Below are 20,630 nucleotides of genomic sequence, written 5' to 3' on the forward strand. Positions count from 1 at the left end.
TTTTCTTTTTCTTTTTCTTTTATTCTGTAGTGCTGGGGATTGAACTCAGGGCCTTGTGCAAGGGAGGCAAGCACTTTACCAACTGAGCTATATCCCCAGCCCAAGAAAGGGCATTTTTAATATTTAATGTCATACTTATTTTCAAAATTATTTCATATGAATAAAGAAATTATAGAAACTAAAAAGAAAAATGAAAAACTACTAATACTCAAACTGATAGAAAGGAAATGAAAATGAAATTTGGACATCTGATAAATACATCATTTTTAAATATCACAAGTGAAAGAGGATGAGTAAGAAATAAGTAATTTTTTGTATGCTCTTATTTCTCTGCTTCATTTATCTAAGAAGTCATGTTGAAAGAACACAGATTAAAAAATGAAAGATATTCCAAATGACACACTGGGTTGCAATGCTACTCTGTAAGGATTCTTATTTAAATATTTTGTATCATAAATGACTTAGAAAAACAAATTCATAGGAAATATTACTGGGCATAGTAAAAGAATAAACAATAACTTAAACAATAACTTTATTATTAGTACTTAATTAGAGAAAACACATAAGCCCTAATTTCAAATCAGGTGATTTTTCTAATTTATATCATTAATGATATGCTACCAATATTCCTATCTTGACAAAAATCCCCGTAATGTTTTTCAAAATAACTTTGCTTCAAATGTAAGACCTCACATTCTATAGCCCATGAATCAAAATAAACAGAAAATAATGTTTTTCTAATGTCACTAACTTACTTATCTATAAAGTCATCTGCACTCTTCTTTGGCATGTTATCTGCATGACGAAGTAGCCAGATAATCTCATCACGGGCAAAAGATAATGCCATAAAAACAAAAAGTGCCTATTAAAAACAACAACAAAATGATTTACTCTCATTCAAAGATTAAAAACAAAATATTCATAACAGTTTTCGAAGTGAAAAGTCATTGGCAAGAAACAATATTAAACTCAAAAGGGAAGACACTAACATGAAAGGACGAAAGAAAACTTATAGGTATGTAGGACGAGCATGCATATAAGAACAGAGGAAAATGCAGGCAAGTTTGATGTATGAGTGTCAAGTCAGCAAATTCATTCTTAGCCAAATGCAAAAATCCTTTTATGGAGTCCCTGACTCATACTTTAGTAAAATTTCATACAGAAGAAACGCTTTTAAATTTTTTCGTATGGTATACACATTGAAGTAAGAATTAAATCAATTACCTTGGGACCAAGCAAGCCAGGTTGATCAGAAAGAACAGTAGCCAATTCCTTCAGAGCAGACCGTAAAAACTTGCGTCTTTCCCTGTGCATTGAACCACTATAGGAAAAGATATCATTATAGTTTATCTGTTTCTATTAAAATTATCATCAGCAACTTAAAGTAACATAGCATGTCAGGGTTAACTTCCAAAGTTCTTTTAGGAAACAGAGGGCCTAATCAAAATAATCTTCTATGTTTATCATTAAATGACTTCCTAAACTTATGTTGCCTTTTTTGTATTATTTTTGTAGCAATGTTTATTCTGTTGTCTGCTGTTCTCCATCAATAAAAATCCTACCCATCAAAACTAATACTTCAAGAAACATTTCCCAATATCCGGCTTCTACTTCTAAACAATTTCTACGATTTTAATACTATGTAAGCTAAGCACTTCATAAACTTGACTGTGAGACTCTTGAAAGCAAACTCTATCTTGTTATATACATTTTTGTCAATTACAGATGGAAATACACATAACAGATATCAAGTTACTGACACCCATATTTGTTAAGTATATTCCCATTAAATAGTATATTCCCATTAAACTGTCTAAACAAGTCAGTTCAAAAACAGATATGGAAAAGCATAATCATAAATATTCATACCCTAGGCATTTTTTAAAATATTATTTTAGTTGTAGATGGACACAATACCTTTATTTTATTTATTTATTTTTTTATGTAGTACTGAGTATTGAACCCAGTACCTCACAGGTGCTAGGCAAGTACTGTACCACTGAGCTACAAACAACCCCAGCAACTACACAAGGTATTTTAAAATAAAAATGCAAATTAAGTCTTATTCTCACATATTAACAGAAGGAAAAAAAAATCCTACATTTTCCAACACCTCATACTATGCAAAATGTACACTGTTCCAAGAAAGTTTTAGATAGTTACATAATGATATATATATATATATATATATATATATATATATATATGAATGAACATACCAAAAACCCAAGTATAAATAATATCTGAGTTAAAACCCAAGTATATAGAATATCTGAATTATTTTTCTGTGACATAGTACATTAAAGTCATCTGGTGTCATTTCTGAGAAGAAAATGGACACATGTTATTTTGACCATTTCACTTCTTAGGGTTGCTATGAGGAGTGTATATTAACCCTGAGAGAAAATGTTTATAAAGAACTTGGGTCTGGCACAAGGTAACAAGTTAGAGAACTTAATACTGCTTAGTATTTTATAATTATTTATATTTTTAAAAAGCATAAAAGGAATAAAAATATATGTAAAAATGCTTATAAAAGGTAACCATGACAATATTTCTATCCATGAAGAAATGGTAATGTGTACTTCTATAGGTCTAGAAAGAAATTCTAATAATCTCCACAAAGTATGTTATTTTAACTAGAGAATCATTTTTTATTCTTTTTTGGGGAGGGGGGGGCTTAAACCTAGGGTGCTTAACCACCAAGCTATAGCCCTACTCCTTTTTATGTATTTATTTATTTACTTTTAATTTATTTATTTATTTATTCTAATTAGGTATATATGACAGCAGAATGCATTTTAAAATTTATTTTTTGAGACAGGGTCTTGCTAAGTTCTTCAGGGGTTCGATAAGTTGCTATGGCTGGCTTTGAACTTGCAATCCTCCTGCTCAGTCTCCCAAGCCATTGGGATTATAGGCATGCAACAAAGCACCAAGCAGAGATCATTTTTGAATTACAAAATGTGCCTCATTCAGGTGAAAACAGTAGGCACAATGAATGATAGGATAGATATAATGAATAAAGATGGTTTAAAATCCCAATATCTATCCTACAGCCTAATTTAAATTCTAAAACTTCTTATGGTTTTCTTTTTTCTTTTATGGAATGGTACTACTTGTCTTCTCTCCACCTTATAGAAATACTGATGAATCAGATAGTATTTTCTCTCCATGATCTAAAGCTCATTGAAGAAAATATTCTACATAAATATATCACATACATAACAATTAAGGTGAAATATCAAATTATGTAGAATTATTTCATGAGGTAACGTGAAAGTCATTCAAAGGTCTTAAGTACACTAGTTTCTAATTTAGGATATCTATGTATTTACTAATATAAGAAACAAAATTGGGAAAAGGTATGGAGTATGCATACTTTCAAACATATACACTATTGGGACAGCATGAGATTGAATCAATTTTCATGAGGTAATACAAAAATGAGCACAATTTATTGGTGTGGGAACCATAGCAGCAGTAAGAGATGATATCTTAAACAAAAGTCCTTTGTATGGTACTTTGGAGAATTTTATCAATAGTTAGAAAATGTTTAAAATCTGTCTACACAAAGGGATGGAGCTTATATACTTATTATTTTTCCTTGAGTAAAATTCTCCCTCTTCTACTGCCACATCTTTCACATCACTAATCTATATTAACTTCACAAAAACAATGCTTTAAGAAATTCCTCGATTAAAAGTATGACAAAAAAAGAGAAATACTTACGCATGTGACACAGCTGCCTCCTTGCATTCTCTTATGTCATTAATTCGTTTATTATAACTATGTGTAAAAAGAAAAATTGAATTATGTCAATCTTAATTTGATGATTAACAGACAAAGGAGTCAGTGAAATACTAAAATTCAATCTAAATGACTTATTATCAACTGCTCCTTAAATAAAATGAATGGAAGAAGTCTGTCCACATCTTTTCCTAGATTATTAGATGCCCCATGAAAGTCTTCCTAGAAAAATAAATCCAACAATAAGATTAAACTTTACAATGCAGACTTTTATTTATTTATTCATTTGTAACGGTACTAAGGATTGAACCCAGGCCTTCACAAATGCTAGGCAAGTGCTCTACCACTAAGCTACATCTACAGCCCTATTTATTTTGACACAAGGTTTTACTGAGTTGCCCAAAATGGCCTTCAACTTGTGATCCTCCTGCCTCAGCCTCCTGATTAGCTGTGATCATAGGCATGTCACCACACCCATAGAAGATTTTTATTTTATTAAATATTTTTGCTTCCATAAGCCCAACAGAGATACTAAAATAAAGTCAGATTATGCCATAAACAGAAAAATTCTGAAAAGACATATATAAGGGATAAACAGTAGTAGTAACTCTCTGGGCATAGGGGTCCTGTGATGGAAAAAAAAAATGAGGCAGAAAATCACTTTTAATAGGCAGAATGATGGGTGATTTTTTTACCTACTATTAAAAACACACATACACACACACATGCCCACTTTTATTTTCCAAACCATAACAGATTCTTTTACAGAAATCTTTCTATTTACTTCAGTTTTTCATAGTCCTTTTTTATCTTTCAGCCTTTTGATGTGGTTTTCTTCTCTTCATCCAATTTAAAAGTGTCATTGGAAAAACAAATACTAATGAATACTAACTATAAAAACTCAAAGGCCCTAAAATGTTAAAGAAAAATATATCTTCCTGACAACTGGTAAAGCCACTTACATCAAAATGAACTCCAACTTCTGCATACCTTTGTGTTCTTTGAGCAAATGTCAAAAAACACATTAATCCTATAATCTTTTGCCTCTATATTTATTAATAAGCTTTTATACTTATGATTTAACCACCACAATTCAAATTTTAAATTGGTCACTCATAATTTAATCAACATTTAAACCTCTCAAATTTAAATACAGAGATTCTCAATGACAAATTTATCATTTTAAAAGGATAATTAAAATCACTTGGTTTTGTACTGTCATTATATTTACTTGTACCATACATAAGTTCACTCAATGAACACGGACTACTTGGTTTTAAATGTTAAACATATTTAATATGGGGGCTGGGATTGTGGCTCAGCTGTAGAGCGCTTGCTTAGCACATGCGAGGCCTGAGGCCCTGGGTTCGATCCTCAGCACCACTGCAATCTGTATACGGGGTAAAAATGGGAGTTCATAACCCACTTGAATCAAATGTATGAAATATGATATGTCAAGAACTATGTAATGTTTTGAACAACTAATAATAAAAATTTTTAAAAATTCATCAAGAAAAAAATAAATTATATATATATATATATATATATATATATGTGTGTGTGTGTGTGTATATATATATATATATAAAATATGATTCCATAAAGAGGTGATCAATATGCTAAGACATAATACAAGTTTCCTTATTTTCAATTTTCATCAATTAGAAAATGACAAGGCCCATATAACACAGAATATTTAGGCTATTCCACCATCTAAAACAAGAGCTGAAAAGTACAGAGGGCCCTACTTCTCACTTTATGACTGACAGATCACTTCATAAAGAATCTTAGAATCATTTATGGTGACAGAAGCCAGAAAGTGGTCACTTGAGAATGGAGCAAGGAGAGGGAAGACTAGGAGCTGCAGTATGGATCAGAAAGAGGCACACAATTATCTAGGAATAACAGAAATGTTCGACATCCTGGTCTTGGTGGTGGACACACAAGAGCAATCACATGTAAAGTCACTGAGCAATGTACCTAAGATGTATTTATTTTTCTGTTTCTAGTTTTTAACCTTAACAAAGTCCTAAGGAGGAAAGGACAAATTCCTTTAACATCTCCAAGGTACAAAGATAAAAGGTCAAATAAAATGCCCAAGGACCTAGATTTTCATTTGTTTTCCAGGGTAATTCTTATGCACACAAAAATTTGAGATATACAGTGGCTTAAACTACTAATACTAAACACGTCTTTACTATTCAATAATTACTAGAATCTTTATACAAGTTTTATACAATGCTAGACACATCTTTATTTTAAAATAACAGAAGTTTTATTTTATCTCGATTTCATTGAGACATTATTAAATTGGATGTGAAATAATTGCAGACAAATTTCATTTTTATCTGGAGTTAGCAAGCCCAATACAATTATTCAAAATAAGTAAAAGGGATCCAGGATTTTTCAGAAGCTCCATAGTTCAAAAGATTCTATAATTATTACAAAGTATGGCTCAACTTGACTTTTTATAATACTGGCTATAGAACTCAAATGGAAAGAAATGAAGGCATTAAAAATTTTCATGACTTAAACTTCAGAGGATTATTGACTTTACAGGAACTAAATGAAAATAAATCACTTGGGTTAACTTCTACTGTAAGGAAACATGACTTCCTATTACAGTAGTCTAACTTTTATTATTATTATAATCTAGTGAATTCCTTTTGTATTGCTTCCACTACTTTTATAAATACGTTCTCAAATAACACTTCTAAAAATTTCAAACTTTTAAAAACATATATGATGCTTTCAGTAATATGATATATGTATGATTTACAAGAAGACACCTCTTTCCTTCTCTAGAATACAAGTTTTTTAAAGGGCAGGAATGCTAGATTTCTTTCTTTTTTAAATTTTTAATCTATGGAGGTACCTGTCAAAATATGATCAATACCATATCAGCATAGCTTTTTAAAAAACAACTGGCTGGGACTACAGCCTGCAGGAAGTTGTAGCCTATACCATCTTATTCTGCCCTCAGCAAATTGTTTTTAAAAATTATGCTAACATGATACAGGCTACATCTTACTTAGGAAAGATAATCCATTCACAACCCTTTTCCAAAAAAGACAAATTAATTGAAAGTGCCATACCCTCGGATGTTTACAAATAAATCTTCTGCAGCTTTGTGAATGTGGAAAACTTCATCCCGGAAGAGAGAGAGGCAAGAGCTACTTTGAAGAGCTAGCTTCCAAAGGTTCAGTGCTGTAGCATCAGTATTTAGGATCCCATGACACAAAATAAAGCCAACTTTAAATAAAAAGAAAAGCAAATACAAAATGTAAAACATTCCAAAGTTCTTTCAGTCACAGTGTAACTTTTTAAAGACCCTGAAACATAACCACAATCACCTAAGGCTTTTAAGAAAACGTGTGTGTGTCTGTGTGTGTGTGTGTGTGTATGTGTGTGTATGAATGAAACAATATTTTTCTTTCCCAATTATAATTTTGTGTATTTTGCAAAATCAGTTCTTCAGACCCACACTAATAAACGAGAGGAAAAAAATGTCATTTCTGGAATTATGAATGAAGTCATTTTAATAAAACATTTTTCAGGGACAAATATTCTTTCAATATACTAAGCTACTCTCTATTATCTGAATTTGAATTATCTTTTACCTTCTATTACCTAATCCTGAAATCCTACACAAACATATAATTCTATTATGCTTATTGATGTCCTATCTACAGTAAGACATAAGACCTCATCTTTTAATCATTCAACATTTACTTAGAACCTACTATACATGTTCAAGGTTTTATGCTGGGCCAGTTATAAACCAGTCCCATTTTCTGTGACATTTCCTCGTGATTTTCAAGTCACTCCCATTTTATAAACTACCAAATTGTATTGTAGCTGTACAAACATTAACACACTTTAACACAAAATCAGCAACTTATCTTTTTTCTCCGTAGCTCAACTTTCCTAAAGGGCAATTATGCAAGCAAGTTAACATATTTAAGTAGGTATATATAGTGGTGTTATAAATATTGAAATATTTTTACCTCCATTAAATTTTTTAAAATATAATTTTTTTTTCCATACATTGGGTCCCTAAAAGCAAGCCAATTACCTGGTCTGATATGCAACTAAATAAAACAAATATGTGTATAGAAATGTAAAATATTTTTACTTTATATACTGAATTTTTACCTTAATCCCTCATACCAATATCTTATACCTGTTTCTATAGAGTCATTCCTTATTATATACAGGGGAACAGTTCCAGGATCCCTCCAGAATACCAAAATCCAAACACTCAAATGCCTTATGTAAAATGGTACAATATTTGCATATACCTATAAACATTCTCTATATATTTTAAATCATCTCTAGTTTACTTATAATTATCTAATGCAATATAAATTCTAAATTAATACATTTTATTTTTTAGGGAATGATAAGAAAAAGCTCTATACATGTTCAGTACAGATGCAACTTTTTAAAAATGCTCTCAACCAGTGGTTGGTTCAATCTAAGGATATAGAATCCATGGAAGGATGCCATACTCAGATTTATAAAATATTTGCTACTGACAAAAAAAATTTTATATCACTTATATTGTAAGTAACAGGGTTCTGTTTTTTTTTTAAGATATGGGTTATAAATTTAAGTATGTGCATTTATTTAAAATAAAATCAAAAAGGGCAAATGAATCTAAATTAGACTGCCTAAAATGAGAAGGATAATTAAACCAAAAACTAATCTTCTTTCTCTACCAACATCCTAATAAAGAAGATATATATATCCATAAAAAATGTGAACAAAACAGAAGGCCAAGACTAGACAAGAAAGTTGGAGAAAATCTTTGAACATAAAAGAGATGAAAATGGATTATCAATTAAATAAAAAGAGACAGGAATTAATAATCCCAGACTCTACAGATTAAAAGGAGATCAATCCCAAAGATTTTCCCAAGTCCAACCAATATAGCAAGAGTAGACTCTGTAAAGAATATTAGGATAATTTTTTTACATTTCAAATAGTTTGAGATCTTCCATAACTCTTGGCCCCAAGCTATAATCCAAAATAGTGATTCCTGAACTTCAGCTTACAGTAGAATCACTTAGAGAAGTTTATTAAATCACAAGATTGTTGGTTCCTACTCAGTGAGTTTCTGATTCAGAAGGTCTTAGATGGAGATCAAGATTCTGCACATATAAGAAGTTCCTAGGTAATGTTGACACTGCCGGTTTAGGAACCACACTTTGAATTAATCTACTGCAAAGCTATAAAGAAAGTGGAGTATTAAAAGAAAAATCAAGCTGGGTATTCATACTAAGTTTGAGGTAACTCTTAAGCTCTGCAGTAGTTCCGTTCAAGGTTGAAATATATAAAAACAGCAAAACACAGAGCTGGGGTTGTGGCTCAGCAGTAGAACACTTGCCTAGCCTATGTGAGGCACTGGTTTTGATTCTCAGCACCCCATATAAATAAATAAATAAATAATGAAGATTCATCCACAACTAAAACTATATCTATATATCTACATATAGATATATATAAAATATAGATATATATATATATTTTATATATATATATCTATATTTTATATATAGATATATATAAAATATATTTTTAAAAAAGCAAAACAAAGAGTGACTGTTCTTTGCTTTGACAACTGTGGTTACTGCGCATTTCCTGACCCACTTCCCTGTTCATTACAATGAGCATTCACAGAGAATGAGGCGAGGAGAAAAAAATCCTACATAATGCCAAAGGTCAGCCATGATAGCTAACTCTACTTATCAACACCATTCTTTAGTCAGATATCCATAAACAGAAAACAACTAAGAACCACTACACATTTGAGCAAAAGAAATATTTCAAAAGCTGATTTTCAGTACCCAATTCTAGAGATATTAAGTTCTGAAACCTCAGATCAAAGTAACAGATTTAGTCCAATTACCTGTAAGAAACTAGAGAAAGAATAGTAACTTAGTGTAGAAACTACTGGAAACTGACTTTTTGTCATAAAAGATAGTTTCTGGCAAATAAAAACGTTCTTGTCCTCAGTACTGCATAAACAATCTCTCTGGATAGATATGTGTATAAATTAGTGACACAGTAAGAACCAGTGAGGTATCTTGCTCATCCATTTTTCTTTTCCCCTTGATTTCCAGGATTAAACTCAATGGTACTAACCACTGTTTTATTTTTTAAGTTGAATGACAGACAAAACATGGAAATCTCAATTATATTTATAGAAGAAAATATATCATAAGCCCATAAAAAAATACAATTAACTAAAAAATGGCTAAGAACAGGTAGTATGTGTTAAATTCTTTCTTTTATATACTCATAAATATTGCTATTCAAAGTGCCAGTCCATTATAAAAAGCATACAAATCATGAGAATTTAAATTTTTCATAAAATTTGACAATGATTTCTAAATAGAAACCCACTAATCTAATTGTCAGAGTAAACAGAATCTAATAATCAAAACTATGTCTTTTTATTCCATTTTTCTAGAAATACCAACAATTTTGTATCTATTATTTTATTAAAGTATCAATCCAGGCCTGGGGATGTGGCTCAAGCAGTAATGCGCTCGCCTGGCATGTGCAGTGCACTGGGTTCGATCCTCAGCACCACATAAAAATAAAGATATTGTGTCCACCGAAAAATGAAAAATAAATATTAAAAAATTCTCTCTCTCTCTTTAAAAAAAAAAGTATCAATCCAAAAAGTTACAGACAACTACAGAAAATAAAAAACTATAAAAAATATAGCAACTATAAAGAACTATAGAAAATTAAAAAGTCAACAAAATCTAAAAGTTAATAAATCAAGAAACAAAGTGCTACAAAAAAATAAAATACAAACTGCTCAAAATTATTCCCCTTTGGCAGTAAGCCTGAGGAGTGGGAAGATGAAATTTAACCATATTATAGCAATTCCCATTCTGTGCCACACTGTCCATTCTCCTCATAGTTTGCAAGCTTTCTATAGCAAAAATTAATAATTTTACCCCTCATTCATCAAACTGTCAAATAGATAAGCAATATTTATATTTACGAAAGTAAATGAAAATCAAAAACATTAACTGAATAGATACCATCCAAAAAAACTCACTAAAGGCAAAGGCAAAACAAAGGGCTGGGGATATAGCTCAGTTGGTAGAATGCTTGCCTTGAATGTATAAGGCCCTGGGTTCAATCCCAGCACAAAAAAAAAAAAAAAAAAAAAAAAAATGCTAAACAAACATTTAGTGTTGAAAGTCACATTGAAAAGGCAACATAAAGTAGATCATGAGCCTTGGTGTCAGCCTGGACTCTTACTTTGTCTTTGCCACTCACCAGCTATGTTGCCTAAGATTTGGGTACCTCACCTATAATATAGGCTATCTACATTATAACAGGATCAATATTAGGACTGAAAGAGATAAAGTACATGTAAGTGGTTTAGCATAGTGGAAAGCACAGAGGTAAGACATGTTACCTCTTTTCTCTAAAACTTAAAACCTAGTGGGTAATCCCCAAAACTAACTTTTTTACTTACAGATAATCCATTTCTCCATTGCATCCAAAGAAAGATATTCACAAGGCATCTTAAGAAGAGAATATACACTTGTGGTTAAAAGAAATTCTTCAAAAATTTTCATACTGAGTTACTCTCCTCTCTTCCTCAATTCTTGCATCAAGTACCACAACAAATTTGAAAAACTGAATAAAGCTATGTAATCTACATGTAGATTTGCAGTCAATAATGGGAGAAGTGTGCCCCTTTTATTTTTAACAACTTTTATTTTTAACAACTCTCTTGTTAAAAATACTGTTCCTAAATTTTCTTCAGTCTAGTAGATAACAATTCCCCAATTTTTCAAGTCTATTTCAGAGTTCATATTATTCCAAAAGAAAATTTTAGTCAACTGAAAAGAGATTTGTACTTGGATGCTCTGTGTTCATATATACAGATAAATGATTGAAAAGAAATATAATAGAATATTGATTTTATCTACTTAGTAAAATTTGAGCTGATTTTTTTTCTATATCTTCCAATTTTTCTACCATGATATCATAGGACAAAACAAATTTCAAAAGACAAATACATAAACTATTAGTCATATTAAATTTACATCCGTTTTTGTTGAAATCTAAAATCAAAAGAGTAGGATTTAATGAGCAATTTATAATAAACTTTGCTGATAGTCTAATTCTAACTTAAAAGTTTCAACAACATTGTTAAATATTTTTTTAAAAAACACTTATTTTCACTCAAAAAGAAAAAAATAGAACCATACAGTGTCAGACTGTGCAGGATTAAGCATTGTACTAGGTGCACTGATGAGACTTAATAATTGGGCATTTCTCCATTGATCAGCTGAAAGATTCCTTCTAGGATATACCATCTGAAGAGAAATTAGTGCATCTGAAAGAGACTAATTTAAAAGAGGAAAAAGTTAGTTGAGGAATAATTCTTTTTCTGTTTCAATTAAATTTCAGCTACAACTTGCTGTGCCTTTCCAACTCTACCTTTATAAAACAACAGAACATAATTATGAAGCTTTCTATGAGTTGGGTTAGGACGTCCCTCCATTACATTTTTTTTTTTTTAATTCTACAAAAGCTACGTAGATTTTACATTTCTGAGCAAGAGCTTCACTCAGGAAATACTGTTACTTTCTTTGAGGTTAAAATCTGTGTAAATTTTGGGATCTTTATTTCAAGAGACAGAGATAAACTGTTATTCTTTCACAAAGTGAAAGTTTCTAGTCTGATAATTCCCACTAAAAAAGAAAAGACTTTAAAGGTTATATGCCTAAGTGTTAAGAAAGCTTAACATGTTCTGTATTTCTTCAAATAATACCTTATAAAAATAATCCACTGTACTCTATCTTAATAAATTACTTAATGTCTACTTTGTTAACTATAGCTTTATCATCAAGATATTTAATGTTTATCTCATTTGTTTCTTGCTTGCTTTTCTAAGTATCCTTGTTATTCATCTTTGCTTCCTAAAAATTCTGTACAGTGATTCTTTAATTTTTCACAAATAAACTGCAAGGTGAATTGGTTCAGAAAATCCACACCTCCATCTAAAATTTAACAAACTAAATTTTAGGAGTAGAATCCCAGAATCAATCATTTTGCTAAGATCCACATAGTGATTCTGATGTAGCCAACAAAAATGTTTTTAAAATTCATTTATGTGATTTTAATTTTTTAAAATCCTGGCAGATGTATAATAGTCTATCAAAATTCTGAGTATCATGGAACATCAGGAAAATCATAGTTATGAAATAACTGATCTGATTCAAATGAAAAATTCTAAGTGTTTATTGATAATATACTACATGCTGAATACAATTTACTGGCTACAGAGAATTTTAAAAGACTGCAAAATAACATTCAAGTAAATTTGAATCACCCAGCAAAAGAAATAATGAAATTTGAAATGGCCAAATGAAAACAGGCTGTGCATGATTAGGGAAAAATCAGAAATGGATGGAGAGAGAAAAAAGAGGGGTAAGGAAAAGAGTTTTAGGCAAGAAAAAGTACCACCAAAATCAGAGTTGCGTGAGCTGACCATGACACACTGAGCATTTCAATTTATCTGACACCTCAATCCATAATGCTGATGATTTTTACTTTAAAAGTTATGCTATTCACCAGCCTCTTTCAAATTAATTAGTCAACTAACTCCTAGACATAAAACATATATAAATTTTTAAGTACAGGCTTCCTATTCTTTTTCAAAAATGCTTGGGTTTAGAAGTGTCTCAGATTTGGGACAAAGAGGTTGTAATATGTGCATGTACATAATGAGATATCTTCAGGATGGACACAAGTCCAAACATAAAATTCATTTTATGTTTCACATATACCAAGTCTGAAAGTAACTTGTGATCTTTTTTTTTTTTTTTTTTTTGCTTACCTTGTTTTTGGTAATAGAATTATGCAAACATGAAGGAAGGAAGGGAGAGAGGGAGGGAGGGAGGGAGACAGGGAGGGAGGGAGGGAGGGAGGGAGACAGGGAGGGAGGGAGGGAGGGAGAAAGGAAGGAAGGAAGGAAGGAAGGAAGGATTGAATTTTGTACAATACTGTTAGAGTGCTTGCTTTCAATACTACCCATTATATGAGATCAGGAGAGGAATTTTTCCACTGTGGTATAAAAATTCCAGACCTGATGTCAGCACTCAAAAAAGTTGGATTTTGAACATTTTGAGTTTTCAGATTAGGGATGTTAAACTTTAAAGCATAGCTCTGCAAAAAGATTAAACTGAGAAAACATTTTCAGAATTTTAATGGGAAAAAGAAAATCCTTGGGGCTGGGGATATAGCTCAGTTGGTATAGTGCTTGCCTCACATGCACAAGGCTCTGGCTTCAATCCCCAATACCACAAAAAGAAAAGAAAAGCCTTAGTAATAACTGTATGTCAAGGAAAAATATTTATATAAATATTATATTACTAAAAAGCTTAATTAATCCTTATCATTCAAACAGAATAATAAACCAAGATTCTAATCATCTAGATTTCAATTCTGGTTTTGACATTATTGCTGCCAAATGGTTTTACCTTGTCATAATAATTCTCTAGCCCTCAATCCTTATTTTAAAATGATGAGAGTAGATGAGATACCTAAAAATTTCCTTGAAGCACTTAGAAACTATAGGTATATGAATTAGCTCAACTGCAGACAAGGCATAATGGCAAGATTCTTTACAAGCAAAATTATTCCAATATCAGCTATTTTTTAATACACATTTCAAATTATTTCCACAAAACTTATTTTTCTCATTAAAAAATTATAATATAATAAAGCTAAAATTTATCAAATACTATATATCTAAACACTATTTATGAAGTAATTCATTTTATTCTCATAACAATCATATAAGGTAATGTATTTACCAAAATTCACTCTGTATTACCAAAAAAAATAAAAGCTTAGGTACAGTGAGGTTGATTAAGTAACTTATCCAATATTATAGAGTAACTGGCAGAACTGAGATTACAACCTATGGAGACTGATATGGCAGTATTCTCAAGTACAATAACATATACTCTGCTAACTATTTGTACTATTCTGAACCTAAAAACTATAATGAATCAATATATTCCTGAGTCTCTAGGCAATATTGTGAACTTAACCGAATATTTCTCTGGTTCACAATTGGATAAAAATATACATAGTTATTTTTCATATCCCATGGAGTTTATCCCCTTTATCTAATTCTCCATGCTTACATCATCTCTTATGACTATTATTACAGTGTAAAAATAAAACAAAACAGTTTTTACCTTGCTGTGGGGTACAAATTCTTCCATCATCTTTTTTAAAGGGTTTTCATAATCTACAATCATCTGACCAAGCCGTGGATATTCTCGGTCACTTAAAATAGACATATCAAATTATTGATGAGTTGTAAGCAATCAAACTGAGAATTTTAGAAAAATTTTTATATTAATATGTTAATTTTATAATATATAATAATATAATATTAAAATATATTCTATATTTCAGTCCTACCTTGCTCCATGGGTCATTTCATGAGCATAGTTATATAATCCAATGATTGCCTTCCTTTCTTCAATTCGAGACAGCAGTATCATTAATGTTGTATAGGTAATAATCAAATCTAAGTAGTTCTTTGTTAAATCAAAGTTCACAGTCTAGAAAAGGAATCAAGTTCATCTTTATCCTATCTGTCAAACTTAAACACACACAAAATATTCCTAGCAACTACTGGAAGTTAGAAATTTTTTGTAGTTATTTTATCCCTATTCCTGTAATTCAATCAAATTACTTTTACTAAAATTTGACAGTTACAGGGAATAGTTTTGTATCTGTTACATAATTTTATGGCTGAAAGCAAAGAGCTTTCAGTGAATTCAAACTAACTTAACATTAAGAAAAATTCTATTGAGTATGACTTTTACAGGAAAAAATATTTCTACTTTTTATAATTGGGCATGCTAAAATTAACTAATACTAAAATTAACAACTATTTCCCAATATGTACCAGACTTAATAATATAAAATACATTAAAAATTTTTATTTCTTAAAAAATCTAATGAACAAGCCAAATTAACACTACTAAAATTTAATAAGCTAGTTACATAAACTTTCTCTAAAGAAAAGAAATTGGTCACCTGAGTTCTGGAAACAGAAAGAAGAATTAAGAAATTTTTCTGAAAAATGATACTTACAATATCAAAGAAGACTTGGCAAACATCAATAGTATTCAGCAACTCACAAACATGATCCTGAAAAGAAAAGTTTGTTTTCATCTTATATGTGTTTAATATTGTGTGTGTGTGAGTGCGCGCGCGCGTGTGCGTGCGTATGTGGTATCAGGGATTAAATTCAGTGCCTCACATATAGTAGGCAAGCCCTCTCCCCGAGTCTTATCATCAGCCCTGTAAAAATAATGTTAAATTCTGAATAAACAAAATATATTCTAGATTTCAGTTCCAGAAGACTTCCAATCTCATTATCTATAAGTATCAAAGAAATTTATAAAATTAACAATTATAAGTCTACTTCCAAAATATTAAATTTTATATTAAAATACATACCTTAAATTCCATAACATCTACAAATGTGAAGTAATATAATGCCAGATTTTTCAGAATCTCTGATTTTTCTTTCTGTAGTTGTGCAAGCTGTTGCTGTGAAAACAAAATTAGAATGTGTTTTTACATAGAACAGAAATATTTAATTGTACTATGAACTATCTTCTTTTATGATTGCTACATGGAAGCACAAGCTTTTAGAATATTTCTAAATGATTAAGGCATTTAAAAAAAAAAAAAACCAAAGTACTCGAGACAGCAACTGCTAATTGTGATCAGCAACTGATAGTGTGAAGCTATAAAACAAATCAAAGCAGATTAGTATCAAATTGCGTTACTATTAAGGAAAATTGGAAAATGTTAGGAAAAAACAATTATCAAATGAACTCTTTAAAAAAATTAAAAACAAATCATGAACATGACCACATTCTAGAAGTGGAAGAAAAGAAGGTGAAAAACATTACAACTTACACTACAAAAAAACAATATGCTATATAGATTTGGAACTTACCAAAAAGAACATCCAGGCAAAGCCACGTTACGCATGCAAAATAAAATGTAGATACAAACATAAAATACAGTAACGGTTCCCTGACCAGATCCACAAAACACAATAATATATTAAACAAAAGCAAAAACCACAACAATGAAAAAGAAATGAGAAAGAAGCAAAACTAGAGTTAAGACATGGAAGAGGAAAATGTGAAAGACAAATATTATTTCATCAACTATATTATGAAATTTGCAAGACCCAATAATTCTTTTTAAACCAACTATATTGAAATAATTTAGACATATTTAAGGCCCTATACAACAGAATGGCCAAAATTTTAATAAACCATCTGGATCCTTGATATTCTGAGCGTGGTCTATTGAATAGCAGCTTCCAACCATTTTGGACCTAGTTAAAAAAGAGCTCACTCACCTCAAACCTATTGAATAAGAATCTGCCTTCTTAACAAGATATACCCAGGTAATCTAAATACACATAAAATGCCTGAGAGTACTTACCTAAAACATAAAAAAAAAAAAACTAGAAAATATCAAAAAGTAGTTCAAAGCATTAAAGTTACTACAAAGCCCACATGGTTTTGAGGCTCTCATATTGTAACTTATGCATACATGGGAGTATTGGGGAAGAGATGCCTTCATATATAATTATACTAGTCAGAAATGTTATGGCAGTGAACCTAACATAAGAAAAAACATTCTTTAAAAAACTACACAAAAGCCAATTTAAAACAATAAGCACAGCAGTCTGGTAAATTCAATTACTACAGGGTTTAAAATATCATAAATACTATATACAGACTCTGAAGACATTTAAAGTATTAATGCCTATAAAATATCTCACTCTTCCCCATTTATGCCAGAGGAATTAAGGTATATACTTGTGGTGATGTGCAACTATCTTTAGCTTCATCTATGAAAGTAGCTGAGTCTATTTTGTACAACATATTTGTTTCAAAACAATTCCATCATTATTTTATGCACATCTTTAACCATTATTGCTCCATTCTGAAGTGAATACTTATCTAAATGATACCATTTCCTCAGATTATATCATCTTTACCTTGTTCAGCAACATTAAACATGTGATTGATATCTTAGTCTTTTTTTCTGCTTTTCAGTCCTTTAAATTTGAGTTTCAAATACAAAATGTAATTTGGTTCCTACTGGGTTTAATAATTCCAATTTCGTTCAGTTGCCTATAGTAATTATTAATAATGCTCTCTTTCAACTTTGGTGTCCTAGTCTGAGCAATTAATGACAGTCATAAAATAGGTCATAGGCCTTAATGATCTTTTATACAACCTCCATTTTACAAATTAAGAAAGTAATACTCAATTTGGGAGGCTAAAGCAGGAGGACTGCAAGTTTAAAGCCAGCCTCAGCAAGTTAGTAATGCTCTATCTTCTAATAAAAAATTAAAAAGGGCTAGGGATTTAGTGAGACCCTGTCTCAATATAAAAAAGAGAAGGGGCTAGGGATGTAACTCAGTGGTGGAGCACCTCTGGGTTCAACTCTCAGTACCAAAAAAAAAAGAAAATATCCTACAACATCTGTGAAAAGCTAAATAACTAGTAGAAACCTCATCTCCTTTTTTTAAAAAAAAGTTATCTTTCTACTCTTCTACATGCCCATCAACTCTCCCCCTTTAAGAATAGAATCTCAATATAGTCTAAATTTCTCATTGAATTATATTTTCCCCAAAACCACATATTACTAGGCTCTATGTTGGCTACTATTGAATAATTTCTAGGTAACTAAATTCAAAACAATTAATCAAGCTTTTAAGACCATCTATATTCTGGCCCTAACTTACCTTACAATCAAAATTTCCCCTGCATCCATTCATATATTCACTATTTGCCACATAAATCTCATGTTTTCTTACTCTGCTCCCCTACTGAAATGTCAAAATCCCACCACTTACACATATCCAAATCCCGCTACTGTTAAATAACTCAGTTTACAAGAAAAGAAAAAATACAGTTTAAATACTAATCCCATTTTTAAGAAGCCATGCCTAACTAAACTTCTTTCCCAAAACATGTATCAACATTTCACTCCTCTAAAAGTGTATAATTTCTAATAAATCTTATCATAGCTATCTCCAACACTATTATATGTGTATCAGACACAAGTTTTTAATTTCCCCAGTCCATACCATCTGATAGAGTATCAAATAAGGGATTATAATGCAAACATAAAACACACTTTTGTATCAGTGTCAGATGACATGTTTGGGTGGGTAATATTAGAAAGCCTATCTCATATTATACAATCATGACTAAGTGACTTGACACCTGAAAGCCTGGTACATTCATCATCAAACGGGAGCTGATGTGGACAATTAACCAAGGTAACATACATGAAAACATCTACAAATGCCTGGCACCCAGAAATATGCATTACATGTTAGGCAAATAATAAAGAAGGTGTATAGACCACTTCTTCAAAATATGCAAAAATAAAACTTTTAAATAATCCTAACACTGTGCCCAGTACTTCTAATAAGAACAGATATTTAGTGAGCATGCTTTATGTGAAAGACACTTTTTCAAACATAATACTATCTCATACAATCCTCAACACCTTTTTGCAATCACATTCCCTATTTTAGTGAAAATAAATTCCACAAAACTCTCAATGAAAGAGGCCAATATAACAATTTTCAGACTTCAACTATAAGTAAGAAAAAAAAAAACCCTACATTTTAGTTCTTGGGTGAAAATCAGTAGACACTAACAAAAAATACTTTTTGGTTATACTCAAGAACAAATTCATCTTAATTTAACAGCTCAAGCTTTTTTTTTAGTACACAAAAAGTAGAAAATGGTTTAAAAATGCAGATCAGTAAAACAACAGAACATTAGAAAAGTATATTTTGGAAAGACTGATTCTATTCACTCATACTTTAAAATCATATTCAGGTGATACATGTAAATATTTTGGCCAAATATCTGCATGATGCTTTCATTAAGATTCTCAGCTAATGATCATTATTCTAACATTCAAATAAAATGTTTAACAACTAGAAATAAAGAAGGTAAATATCAGATATGCAAACTGCAAAGATCATATCTCTGTACTGAACAATCTTGATAATTAATCTTTGTTCAGGTAAGGAGCATTTTCCACAGAAAAATAAGTTTCTAAAACATTGAAATTTATTACTCATCAGTTTTCATTCTTTCAAAGTAAAGGTACTGGCAAATTATCATAAGGAACTAATGAATAACAGAGCTGACTAACATATTTTGTTTTTGTTTTTCTTTTTTGTTTGGATATCAAGGATTGAACTCAGGGGCACTCAACCACTGAGCCACATCCCCAACCCTATTTTGTATTTTATTTAGAGACAGGGTCTCACTGAGTTGCTTAGCACCTCACTGTTGCTGAGGCTGGTTTTGAACTCTGGATCCTCCTGCCTCAGCCTTCCAAGCCGCAGGAATTACAGGTGTGTACTAGCACTCCTGGCCACATATTTTCAACAAAGGAATATGGCTAGGGTTTTTTTTATTTGCCTATTTCAATTATTACCATCCTTCATACTGAAATTGCTTTTGCCTAATAAATTATTTTCCTTGATCTAATTATGCTACTATTTTGTTCCTCTTAAAAACAAAACAAAACAACAAAAACAAAAATATACCAAAATATACACGTTTGGCTTCAAGGAAAACTTTTGTCCATTTTCTTAGAACGCTACAGCAATCCTGGCTTTTCTTAAATAAGAGACTATGGAGAGATTTAAAACTGTCCCAGTTATCACACCGTTAGCAACTCTCATCCGGACTACTATCATATCCTCTTAATTGGTCTATACTACTGCTCTTGCCTCTTCAGTC

The 20,630-nt window shown here is 30.9% G+C and overlaps 1 protein-coding gene across 1 annotated transcript in view; it reads right to left on the minus strand.

Annotated features, from left to right (window-relative positions):
- The window catches only part of Nckap1 (NCK associated protein 1), a 97,379-nt gene that overhangs the window by 48,255 nt on the left and 28,494 nt on the right, over nucleotides 1-20,630 (minus strand). Inside the window, exons 3-12 of the mRNA XM_026391995.2 lie at nucleotides 16,279-16,371; nucleotides 15,910-15,966; nucleotides 15,229-15,371; nucleotides 15,000-15,090; nucleotides 11,997-12,134; nucleotides 11,255-11,303; nucleotides 6,846-7,002; nucleotides 3,733-3,789; nucleotides 1,225-1,321; nucleotides 756-862 (exon numbers count right to left, since the gene is read on the minus strand). Of these exons, the coding sequence (XP_026247780.1) occupies nucleotides 756-862; nucleotides 1,225-1,321; nucleotides 3,733-3,789; nucleotides 6,846-7,002; nucleotides 11,255-11,303; nucleotides 11,997-12,134; nucleotides 15,000-15,090; nucleotides 15,229-15,371; nucleotides 15,910-15,966; nucleotides 16,279-16,371 (989 nt within the window). The remainder of the gene's footprint in view (nucleotides 1-755; nucleotides 863-1,224; nucleotides 1,322-3,732; nucleotides 3,790-6,845; nucleotides 7,003-11,254; nucleotides 11,304-11,996; nucleotides 12,135-14,999; nucleotides 15,091-15,228; nucleotides 15,372-15,909; nucleotides 15,967-16,278; nucleotides 16,372-20,630) is intronic.

The sequence above is a fragment of the Urocitellus parryii genome, chromosome 1 (assembly GCF_045843805.1).
Source record: "Urocitellus parryii isolate mUroPar1 chromosome 1, mUroPar1.hap1, whole genome shotgun sequence".
In the NCBI taxonomy this organism is placed as follows: Eukaryota; Metazoa; Chordata; class Mammalia; order Rodentia; family Sciuridae; genus Urocitellus; species Urocitellus parryii.